Raw genomic sequence first — 12,877 nt, forward strand, 5'->3', positions numbered from 1 at the left:
ATATGTATAGAGATAGAGATAGGGAAGCAAACACAAGATCTGCGTGGTTCACCCTAAGTTTGGCTAAGTCCACGGAGTAGAGGAGTTCTCATTAATAGCAAAGGGTTTACACTAATACATAGATTCATGCATAATCATCACTAGTGTGTTCTAATGACTAGTTTAAGTACAATAATAACATTAGGGATTCATTGTAGGAGAATAGCCTTATTTTATAGTTGAGGAGAGTTTCCAGCTTTTGTCCACGGTCGATGTGAGACTCTATGAGCTTTATTCTGAAGTTGACATGTGTTGTGTTCTGATTGGTCTCCTGGTTTGAGGAAAACTCTTATGCTTCGACATGGGTGCCTTAGCATAAACCCCTCAATGAATCCTTGAAGGTATGAAGTTGGCCGATGCTTGGTAGTTTGGGGATTGGTCAAGTATAGTACAAACATGTTTTAAAGTTTTTAGCTTTGTAATCAAGTGTGAAGTGTACAATTCATACTAGATCACTTAAAACCTCAATGCAACGCTGGGATTTAATTGGAAAATGGTTAGGTGAAGAACATATCTAGCTCAATTAGAGATAGGATTGTGAGTTTGCAATGTACCAAAATCCTAAAATCCATCTCCATTACCAGAAAATAGGGCTTGCCCTACAAATATTTGTGCGACAACACAAGTTTCACCAAGTGAATGGTCTTTACCCAACAGATATTTCAATTGGTACAATAAAGATGGTCAACATTTAGGGTTTACTCAAAACCCTTATGCGACGGAGTGGTTCATCAAGCAAACCCTTATTCATTAATTTACAAGTCAGTGCCTTCATCTTACTTGTTATTCTCTATAACTCCATTTTTCTCTTTCTAATCTATACATTCCTATTCGTTTTTATCCCTTCTCCCTTTCGTCTTTACTTTAATACTCTCTGTTCCCATTATCCAAACCCTACCATTTCACCACTTTGCACAAGGTCCCCAAGTATGTCATGAAAAACACTAGCAGCAAAGGCATGGATATTGTGGCAGGAGATCTAGGGAGTACATAGAGAGGATACCACCATAATGTGGAAGAACATGGTAAAGATACAACAGTAATGTCGAAGTAAGAGGTGAAAAAAAGTTACTTGGATGTCTTGCATGTGGAAGAACATGGAGAGGAAATCATCGTAATGGGTTCCAAAGCTCTAGATGAGCCTTTTTTTTTTAACAAAAGACTACCTTGTTTTCTAAAGCTCAAATTAGATCTAAAAGTGTGTTTTCGTGAGTTCACGGTTGAGCCTTTTTGTAAATCTCTAAATTCTATACATGAGCTTTTTTTCATTGTACTTAATAAATGGGTCTTCACCAAGATCCATGACGATGTTGTAATTCGAATGGCTAATCATTCACTGATGGGTTGGTTGACAAATTGCAACGTTGCAAGGATCTTGGTGAAAACTGATTTTTCTTAGCACATCAACCTACATTTAATCATGTACATGATTTCAGCTTAATTTTGCCATGCAATATAGCTTTATTACTAATATTCTTCAATACTTCTATTATTCTTCCGCATGCAAGACATCTGAGTAACTTTTGGCCATCACTTTCCTCAACACAAAAAAATTACTCAAGTAGTCCACATAGTGATTTTTATATCCTTTCAAGCTGGACTACACGACAATCATTATATCCTTTCAAGTTACTAGTTGTAATATTATTATTAGATATCTTATAGTTGCTGCGAACCCCCACAATTGGCTTCCATTCCTTCTCTAATTGTACTTACTATTATGATTTATACCTCTAATACTACTCCCTAAACCTACATAACTGAAGGTGCACCTTCTTCTCCTAAGTAGCTGTATGGAACTAGCTAGGCACTGTCACGTTCGGAGATTAAGTAACACTAAGTATAGAAGCTAGTTTCCCCGATCCAACAAGTAAAACACGTTCGTAATGGACGAAATCATTCAATGGTTAGAAACTACAATTCAAGATTTAACGGTCGTTTTAGCTCCAAATTTGTTCATTTTTTTTTTTTTAGCAAATACAATCCTCAACCCTACAAGAATAAGAGGAACGAACCCAATCATAAATAACAATGTTTAAAATAGCAGATACAATAAAAACTTAAATTGTACTTAATGGAAGTATAAGAGAATTACTAAGTGTTTTGGAATCAATTCTTTACAAGGGGACAAGTATTCTACGAAACTAGTATCCCCAATCCAACCGTCAAACATGTTCGCATATACTTTGAGATATACTACACAAAAAAATCACCCTAGAAAAAACGTCATGAGCTTAGGTAATGGGACAAAATCATTTGACAGTTAGAAACTAAAATTCACAATTTAACGGTTGTTTTAAGTCCAATTTTGTTCATTTTTTACAATGTCCCAAATTGAGAGTGAAAGCACACACTAAATTACTTGATCATCAAATTCGATGATTTTTTTTGAACTGTTTGAACTTAATGTTCAACAGCAGATAAATATTGGGGTAAAGTACATTTTACCCCCTCATGCTTGGATGCAATTGCAACCTCATACAACATTTTAAAAACATTTCAATCTCATACATTTACTATCATTTTATTTCAATATCATACACCCGTTACAAAAATCCGTTAATCTCAACCATTAAGTGATGATGTGGCACATATAATGTCCACATTTATGCTGATATGGGTACCAAAGCTGATCATGATCGTCGAGCAAAAACCCCCAAATTTATTCATTTGTTAATTTAAAACCAAAAAAAAAATTACAAAATTTAAGTATTGCACAGAAAACCTATCCTAAAACATCAGGAAAACACAAACGACATTTAAATTAGGGAAAATTTGAGATTTTAACGATTTGGGTATTAAGATGAAGGAAATATAAAGAGAAGGGAGGGAAACACCTGGAGCGCAGAGGGTTTGCGATTGTAGGCTTCTGGCTTTGCTTGTTTGCCACAATGCTATTTTTGGTGGGCACGAGTTAGATGGTGGTGGCGGCGGCGGCCACGAGGCAGTTGTGGATGTGGTTGTGGTTGTGCTGGTCGTGGTTTAGGATATTTTGGGATATTTTAGGAAGATTTGAAATGTTAGGGTGTTTTAGGAAATTTCAGAATTTGTGGGCAATTTTAGAAATTATTTGAAATTTTAGAATCATGGGAAACTTTTGAAATGAATTAGAAATTATGTGGAATTTTAGAAATTTTAGGAAATATTTGAATTGTTAGCCAATTTTAGAAATTGTTTGAAATTTTAGCAAATTTTAGAAATTATGTGTTTTTCACATATGTTATCTTGTTTGACCACGAGTGGCCTCTGTTTTGCTTCCACCTTTGCTTAGAGTGAGTGCTCGACCTCCAGTTCAACTCTGGCGACCAACGGGACCCAAGCAGCCAAAACCCAGTTGGCCGCCAGCGCGATTACGTCTGCACCGTTGATCAAGGCCGTCTAATCTGCAAGGCGAATCTATAGCCACAGTCACCACTAGCCTGTGTCAACATCTGCCTCTATCTTATCTCACCTATCTCAGGGCAGCATAAAAGCCGAATAGGCGACCGTGGAGGAGGTAGAGGAAGGAAACCTCCCAACCGACTCAAGGACTAAAAAAATGGGGAATTGGTCGGGGCTTGAAGACCAACCGAATCACTCGGATGACGCAGCAGATGATCCTAATTGCATACCTCGCCAGCCATCGCCGAGTGAGTGCCAGAATCAACAGTTTGTTGACCTACGATTGTGGTGCCCTCATCCGCACCAAATGGCCCATGGGCGCCAATTCATAGATTACACACACAGACCTCGTTCGTGCCGAGATGGACTACCAGCTTTTGGTATGCATACAAATACTTGCTTACTTTAATAATATTTTTTTTCTCAATTTATTTTATGTGGTTTTAAACTAACTATTTGATTTTTTTTATTTTTTTTATTTTTTTTTATTTTAATTTCAGTCCAACTTCGGGTGGAACCAACTGGACAAAGCTATCGTCGATTACATAGATTAGGTGTGGAGCAGCCCATATAAGGAGTGAAAGTATGAGCTACACAAGTACTACGACAGTTTTCCGACTCCTGAGGCAACTCTTGCAAAACCACCACGAGAGTTTGTAGAGAAGGAGGCCGAGTGGGAGTGGTTCTGCATTTATTTTCTCCGTGAAAAGTATCAAATAATCAAATTTTATTATATTTTAATTTGGGAATTGTTATTAGCATTCCAAAAATCTCATTCTACACTTCAAACTTTCTATATTAGGAAAGAAAAATATACTTTGTGAGGAGCGTAGAATGAGATTTTTAGAGTGCCAATAACAATTCCTTTTAATTTTTGTTCAATTATTATATATTTTAGTCAAGTTAAATTAATATTTATTTAATGGACAGAAAAATTGACGGCAAATAAAGATAACCGAGAGAATAATTTGTACCTTCACCAATCCGATTCTCAACCCCTATCTTACCAGATCAAGGAACGGTGGGCGGTTTTGGGGGCGGGGGGGGGGGGACGCACACTAATTATGGCACGAGGTTGTGAACGAAATTTATGTAATCGTTCATTTATATTTTTTTAATTACAAATTTCATTACAATAAATAAGGTTTAAATTATAATTGATAATTCTACTTTGTTTCCCTTGTTTTTTTTTGGTAGGCTTTTATGACGTAGAAGAAGGATGAGTACCTCGCCAACATCTCTCTGCAGCAACTGGACGTGCCTATGGAGCAGCTGACACCTCCAGCGCCAACTTCTCTAGTTGCTGATGAACAAAGTTGGCCAAAAGAAGGGCAAGGAAGTTCACGACCTATGAGTGTGTCGGGTTCGGGAAGTCGGGTCTTCTTCTTCTTCACCCAGCTCTACTCCATCGACTGAGATTGATTCCAAACTTTACCAGGTAGAGATGGAGCTTGTGCGCGAAATGGAATTCGTGCACATGTATGTCAATGCCTTAGTTAGTCCTTGTTAGCTTCTGGCATTAGAATTCTCGAGCCCCTAGCCAAGCTTTTGCAGCCATTTCCCAAGCCATTCCAGGATCCCCCAAGAGCCATCCCATGAGCCGCTCGAGCAATCACAACACCCCCAACACAGTAGTTTATATTTTTTATTTAGTTTTTGGTAATATAATTGTACGAACAAATTTTTTTGGGTTGTAAATAATATTTTTCCAATTTTGTAATAATAATTGTTTTTCAAATTTTAGAATTAAAAAAAATTATTTATTATAACAAGAGTTTATAAAAAAAATTTAATTACAAAAAAGTTAGCATGAGGGACCCCTCGTTGCACAAAATGTTTGCCTGTACAGTTTACCTGATGACTGTGCCATTAGGTCAAGCATGTGAGTGCCTCGAAAGCAACAACTCAAGCCATTTGGATGAGATTCATACTCAAGTCTTTGGAGAATTGCAAGTGGATGCCACACCTCTTTTGTGTGACAACACATGAGCAATTTCCATGACCAAGAACCCAGTATTTCATCAGAAGGCTAAGCACATCAAGAAGAGATATCATTTTATCAGGAAAGCATTACAAGAGAATATCATCAAACTATACTGCTTCAAAACAGAAGAGTAAATTGTAGATATTTCACTAAGGCACTTCCAAAAAACAGAGTCGCTTATCAAAGGGGTTTGCTCAGGGTGACAACTAAAACCAAGTTAGAAGGAGTGTTGGAACCTAAATTGATTCTGGTTTTTGGAATTGAAGGCTCACGAAATGGTTTGAAGCAGAAGCAAGTGAAGTTGCAAGCTCGGGAAGAAGAAGTTCCTTTAAGGCATAACTAACTAATTTTCTGTTTGAAAGTTTTTAGCTTTGTAATCAAGTATCAAGTGTACAATCTAGATTAAATCACTTAAAACCTCAATGAAAGGGTAGAATTTGATCTAGAAAATGGTTAGGTGAAAAACATAATACTAGTTCGTCATCTAGCTCAATTAAAGATACGATTGTGAGTTGGTAATATACCAAAACCCTACAATCCATCTCATATATAAACGAATTATATGGTTGCTGCATTTTTGCACAGCCTTGTATCCGACGCACTCTGAATATACCTTCATTATTTTTGTTCATTCCTCACACACACCAAAATCAAATCAAACACTGAAAGCCCAATAGAAAACAACAGACATTACGATATTTGGCTGTACTTGTTATACATATATTCAAATAAATCCACATGCAACTAGACACAAATTAATGGGAAAATGCTTAAAATCCCAGAGCAAAAATTCCCGATCCATACGCTCAACCTCCAATATTTTCAACTACAATTTTGACCTAGCATGTTAGCGGCTAGCCATACATATATATACGCACCTTAATTATGAATAGACAAGCCCTTTAAGGGAAGGGATCTCTATTTTATTTGAGTGGGGATTAGTTTTAGGACCCACTCCACATTGAACTTCAACAATCCAAACTTTCTATTTTGTAAGTCTCGGTTTATAGATCATCCTTACAAAAATTCAATTCAATCTAAAATTATTTGCCTATTTAATTATCACTATAAAATTTCAATGTTTTTCTGAGAACATGTTTGTCAATTTCTTTAAACTCAATCAGATGCCTCCAATAATTCCAATTTGGCTAATATTTTGTAAAAATGATCTATGAGGTGCAACTTAAAAAAAATAGACGGTTCGGATCGTTAAAATTTGATGTGGTGTGGACCCCACAAGTAATTCCCATTTTTATATAAAAAAAAATAGAAATTCCTTCCGCCTCATATGAGTACATATATAGACTTTTATCTACCTAGTAATCAATTTTTGTAAGATGTAAAATCATATATTCTATTTTACAAGATTGTCCAAGCATGGACATGGAATTTGATCGTTGCACTTGCACATGTGGTTATTAATCTTGAAAAGGTCTAGACGTGAATCTCCCAATCGTGTAGTGTACGCAGCTTTCTTGTACTCACCCCATGTGAAGGGCTTGTAGAGGCTGGGCTTCTCCGGCGACACCATCTCCGGCAGAGGAGACATCCATGCATTGAGTGGTGGTGCCCCAAAGTACACCATCGACATCCTTGGCTTCACCACTGAGTTTGCCAGTGCCCTATGTCTCACGCTCACTAACCTCCCATTCGTTAAAGCCTGCAAATAAATAAAAAATGAAATTATATTTAATGCGTTCCAAAAAAAATGTCATATGAACTACATATTAACAAAACTCTCTTTGTCAACCATAAGAGATTGAAAAGACAAGTAATCTTCTATCACAAAATAAAATCAAGGATAGTAAAGTAATTTTGCACAACCTCAATTTACACTTTTTTTAAGCCTCACCCACAAATAATGCCAACATATCTTTTTTCTTTTTTTTTAACAATCGATATTATTTATCTACACTAAGGGGAATGAGTGGGCTTAACCTCACAATGGGCTAGTAATAATGTGGTTCAAATTTGTCTTTGGGAGAACCGAACTTAAGACCTTTCACTTACTAGTGAAGAGGAATATCACTAGACTATAGTAAGTGGCATATCTGATTTAAAAAATAAAAAATAAAAGTCTGTCTCCCTACCCTACTTTTGAGGCCTCTCTTTCCTTCCCCCTTTAAAACAAAATAAAAATGTTCACACACAAAGTGTGTAGGCATATGTTGGTTAAAATTAGAAGAAAACATGGTGGGAGTTTAACTACCTACTTTGTAGGTATGTTGAACTTTTTTTTTTAATATTTTTTTTTATTTGTGAAATTAGCATTTTACTATTTGGATCATTTTAATTCAATTAGTCTGTTCTAAGAAATGAATTTACTGTTGGCAACACCAAAATAAAGAACTTGGATCATAGAAGAGATTATGTTGTAACCGAAAGATACTATTGTCACTCAGCTTGCCACATGCAGGGAGATCACTTCCACATATTTTTCCCAAAATGTAACTTTGAAATTACTTGCCGGACAAGGAAACAGGTCGTTGAGATTTACAATTGATTGGCTTTTTCCTCTTGTTATGTAGAGTACCCCCAACTTGATTGGTTCTAGAGTGAGAAAAGAGGGAGAGAGACAGAGGGGTTTTACTTTTATTTTAATTTTGATAAACAAATATAACTTATCAAATCATATAACTAGTTCAAACTTTTCTAGTGATAAAAAATTTATAATACTTCGTAAATTTACGGTTGATCCAAAATGAATGATGATGTTACTGACCTGTAAGGCATCACCAACCATTACAAAGAATTGATTGGGGTCGGGAGCGACGGGAACCCACAAGCCATCACGTAGAAAAATCTGAAGGCCCCCCACGTTGTTGGATCTAAAGATTGTCAAGATTTGAGGGTCAGAATGCTCTCCAAATCCAATCTTATTATAATTATTATTGTTGTTGTTGTTGTTGTTAGTGAAAGGATGCTGTTTAGTTGCTGTGTCCCAGTCCTTGACCGGAGGATAGTGATTAATCCTAAGAATTGAGTCGCTCTGGACGTCTCTGATGAACCTGCTGAACACAGACTTGTCTGAAACCCATAGTCCCTCGGCCACCAGATCAAGAATCTCACATGCCAATTCTTTAACTGCTTCTATGTAATCATTCACTGCACAGCTGGATTAATTGAAAGAATATTGATCATGTTAGTTAGATAGTCAATGAATAACCACCACTAAATAGTAAATAGTTATCGTGTGAGTGAGTGACTGTTAGATCATTATAGTATAAAAGCAATATTCACCGATTGATCACTTCAGGAAATATGACAATTATTTGGCGACTGTTACTCTTTGAGCTATGAGTGACTGTCCATGCATTGTAGAATTTACTTATTCACTCGCTCATGTATATATATACTACATATAACCCAAAATTAAAGTAAGCGTTTGGTAAGAAAAATCATCTCAATGCATGTCCAAATTTAGTATAGGAAAAAAGGATGCTTATGCAACTCAACTTTTCTTTGACTCTCTCCATTTACTAGTTATTGTTTGGTACTATATATCCATTTGTACCAACACAATTCATCCTCATAAAACTTGTTAACTAATCCTGGTGGTATTAAGTTAACAATTATCTTTTATCTATTTTTAATTTGTTGACCTACACTTCTAGCTATATATATTCATGATTACGGTTGTTAATTGGCTCACTTTTTCAAACAAATAACGATCTGGCCCTAGCTGCCGCCAAAAGTGGGAGTCCCACAATTGAAAATGTAGCCCAATGCCAAGCCTGCTTATGTGTGTGTATCTCTGTGTATATATATAGAAAATTGTTATTAGTACTCTAAAATTCTTATTCTATACTTTAAACTTTCTATATTTAGAAAGAAAAATACATTTATGAGGAGTGTAGAATGAGATTTTTAGAATGCTAATAACAATTCCCTATATTATTAACACTCTAAAATTCTTATTCTATACTTTAAACTTTCTATAATTAGAAAGAAAAATATATTTGTGAGGAGTGTAGAATAAGATTTTTGGAACGCTAATAACAGTTCTCTATATATAAGGGAAGGGATCTCCATTTTTTTTTTAAAATAGGGACATTCTCTTAACTGTTAGATTTGACTTTAATGAAATCATGTGGTTGACATTATGTGGCCTGTGATTTAATCTCAGTCATATAATTTAATTAAAGTCAAATCTAATGGTCAAGATGGTGTTCTTATTTTTTTTTTGAAAAATGAGATTCCTTTCTCTTAAAAAGCCTGTGTGTGTGTGTAAAGTGTCCTTCTCTTTGTACTCAATGGAACTCGATGCCTGGTTTAATGTGGTTTCATTTTACTCATATGATCAATACCAATAAATTAAAATCAGTTCATGCAAGAATGAATATATATATATATATATATATATATAAGGTCGATCCAAGCAGTCATGTCAAACTCCAAGCAGTCATGTCAAACTTACATCAGTACATCACATGCCCGATTCGTAGATCAGCAAGCATTCGGTACTATTTGGTGACCCCACTCCCAAAAATGTATGAATGGAGAAGAGAAGTACTACTGATAGAAAATGTTACAGAAATGACAATAAAATGATGATATATTTAAGATCATGTAATTGAGGTAAAACTTTCCAACTGCCCAAGTCCGCTCCGGAAGGATTAACATTAAATTATTGACAAAAAAGCATAATGCCAATGCCATACATATTGCAAACACTGGCTGACAGTTATAAAGCTAAGCTCCTTATCTGCCTCTTTGCTACTTTTAGATGGGTTTTATTTGAAACAAGAAAACCTGGAGACCACCGACCCAATTGCTTTCCATCCTAAAATCTCATCATGTAGTATTAGCCTCAATCAATTTTCTTACGGTAATTAACCCTGGATATTCATTGTTAAATCTTAAAGCTATTAGGAGAAGATACTCAATCATTGTATACTTTATGCAGGAACCACGGCAGTTGGAATCAATGATTATATAGTTAGTCAAAACTTAATCTATCATATTTTCAATAATCTAAATGGGAATTATTGATATCATTGATTCACAATTAATGTAGCAATATAAACATTATATTTTGGGGCTTGTTTATCATAAAAGAGTTCCCTCCAACCAATTCGAAAGTTTATTAATTTTTATGACTTAGGCATGTCCGTGATGAAACAAAAACTCTCGCACTAATTCACTAAGATTCTAATATAATAACAATAAATTATTATTCTAACAACTAACAAGGTAAGCATTGTATTAAAAATGTATTAGTTAATTACTTATAAAATACATCGTTTGCTATTTTAATCCTTTCTTTTTCCAACAAGGAAACATGTCGTTTTCTAGATACTAAGGATTAACACCAAACAATCTTTTCCACCTTACATCCGTAAAGCAATCCTCTTTCTATGACAAGTTTCATGAATTCAGAGTTATATACATTTGACAACATCTTACTACAATGACATAAAACAATTCAAACCAAAGAAATAAATTCAAACACGCCATAAACTTATTACCATGAACAACGAAGCTTCTATGAAGAAACAGAAGCCATATCCCTTCTTATTCCCTTAATTATATGATTACTTCTCGGACATATATAATGTCTACGAAATATGTAGCATGCATACTCTATAATTAGAAAATCATGAACGCAATATATTACCTGAATTTCGTAGGGTCGTTGGAAATATCATTGGATCTCTCAGAAATGGACTGACAATTGGTTTGAAGAAGAAGGTACTCAAGCTCTCCAGTGTCGCCTTTGCAGCCAATGTTTTTGCAGCCATAGCCAAAAGGACAAGCCGGGCCAGCTTGTTGCTTCTCCATTGTTGGCTTGGCAAAAAAATCAGACCCTTGTGTTTCCATTGTCTCAATGACCTCTTTTGGGATACCATGGTTGACCACCTTAAAGAAACCATATTCTTCACAGGCTTCAACAATTTGTTCTGATAGCTTTGACCTATTGTAATTTGATAGATCGATTGTGGGAATTCCTATTGCCATGGTTTTCTTGCTTCTTATTGTTGAAGGAGATGATACCACCATTCTTGTTTCTCTTTGTGGGATTGAAGGAATATTAATAATCTGAGAAAAAAGGAGTAAGATCCAGGATAAGAAGGGGAATTCGACTTTGAACGTTGTACTTTGGAGGTGCGATCAAGGTTGAGCTGGTGCTCCTATATATATATAAGAAGAAAAGAAGAGAGGAAGAGAGAGAGAGAGGGAGTCAATTATTAGTCTTTTATGTTAGGAGAGGAGAGGGGGGTTTAGCTGATGGTTAATAATCGAAACCGTGTGAATTTGTACATATGGCATGGCTGATAGGTTGATAGGTTGATAGATATGCTTAGTGTGTGAGATTGAATGACATGTCTTGTTATAATTGGTTGGGGTATAGAGTTAGTTAGAATTGTTGATAGTGGTATAAGCTATACATACCATATTGGAATGTAATTATATACATTTTGAGAAATAGAAAATACAAAGAGTGAAAATTTGTTTCTCTCTATAGTAAAAAACTTGGGTAAATTACAAAAAATTACCTCAACTATTGGTGTCACGACACTTTCATACCTCATCTTTTAAATTTGACAATGTCATACCTCATCGTACGAATTTGTGTCAATGTTATACCTTCCGTTAGTTAGACGTGAATTTCTCACTTAAATGTTGATGTAGCTTGATCCGAGACCCATTTTTTATTAAAAAAATTATTAAAAACTAAAAAAAAATCATTTATATTTTTAAATATTAAAATAATAAAGAAAAGTTAAAAAAATTAAATTAAATTAAATTAAAAAAAATAAAAACCAACATCAGTTCGTCCCCTTCCCCCCCCTTCTCTCTCTTCTCCCAATCTTCATCTTTTCCCCCCTTCCTGCAACTGCAACCCAGAAAAAAGAAGAGGAAAAAAAAAAAAAAAAAAAAAGAAAAGCCAATTTGTTTTCCCCGCTTCCCACCCCCTCTTCTCCCTCCACCCACTCTCTGCACCTAAACTCCCCACCTTCGCACCCACCCTCTGTACCCAACCTCGCACCCACTACCTGCAACCCAAATAAAATAAAATAAAAAAACCCAGAAAAAAACCTAGATCCCGTTGAGGTGGAATCGAGAAACCTTCGTCAGGCCGATTTCGAAGGTTGAGAACCTGGGTGCGGAGAAAATGGGGGGGGGGGGGGGAATGGGTGTGGAGGGAAGAGGGTGAGTGCGGGGGGAACGGACAAACTGGGTTTTTTTTTTTCTTCTCTCTTTTCTTGTTTTTCTTCTTCAGGTTGGGTGGGGGGGGGGGGGGGAGGGAGGACGAACTGGGTTTCCTTTTTTTTTTTTTTTTTCCTTCTTCTTCTTCTTCTTCCTCCTTCGGGTTGGGTTGGGGTTTTTTTTTCTTTTTTTTCTTTTTTTTTCTTCTTCTTCCTCCTCATTCTTTCTGGGTTGCAAGGGGTTGGGTTTGTGGCGGGGGGAGGGGGGACGAACTGGGTTTGGTTTGGGTATTTTTTTTTTTTCCTCTTCTTCTTCTTCTTC

General features: G+C 35.8%; 1 protein-coding gene across 1 annotated transcript; it reads right to left on the reverse strand.

Annotated features, from left to right (window-relative positions):
* Positions 1 to 6,714: 6,714 nt before the first annotated feature.
* Positions 6,715 to 11,515, reverse strand: LOC103953106 (gibberellin 2-beta-dioxygenase 2-like). The gene is made up of 3 exons (XM_048566266.1): positions 11,022 to 11,515; positions 8,127 to 8,517; positions 6,715 to 7,064 (listed from the first exon to the last, which is right to left on the reverse strand). The coding sequence occupies exons 1-3, from the start codon at positions 11,402 to 11,404 to the stop codon at positions 6,759 to 6,761; spliced, it is 1,080 nt and encodes a 359-aa protein (XP_048422223.1). The 5' UTR covers positions 11,405 to 11,515; the 3' UTR covers positions 6,715 to 6,758.
* Positions 11,516 to 12,877: the final 1,362 nt, after the last annotated feature.

The sequence above is a fragment of a genome, unplaced genomic scaffold, assembly GCF_019419815.1.
Source record: "Pyrus x bretschneideri cultivar Hongxiangsu unplaced genomic scaffold, Pyrus_bretschneideri_v1 Contig41, whole genome shotgun sequence".
Lineage (NCBI taxonomy): Eukaryota > Viridiplantae > Streptophyta > Magnoliopsida > Rosales > Rosaceae > Pyrus > Pyrus x bretschneideri.

Bases quoted from the DNA above. Each gene is read 5' to 3' on its own strand.
- LOC103953106 (XM_048566266.1), bottom strand. From the start codon at position 11,404: ATGGTGGTATCATCTCCTTCAACAATAAGAAGCAAGAAAACCATGGCA. The intron at 8,518-11,021 runs GTAATATATTGC...CAATTAATCCAG, and splicing joins AACGACCCTACGAAATTCAG to CTGTGCAGTGAATGATTACA. The intron at 7,065-8,126 runs GTCAGTAACATC...ATTTATTTGCAG, and splicing joins TGGTTGGTGATGCCTTACAG to GCTTTAACGAATGGGAGGTT.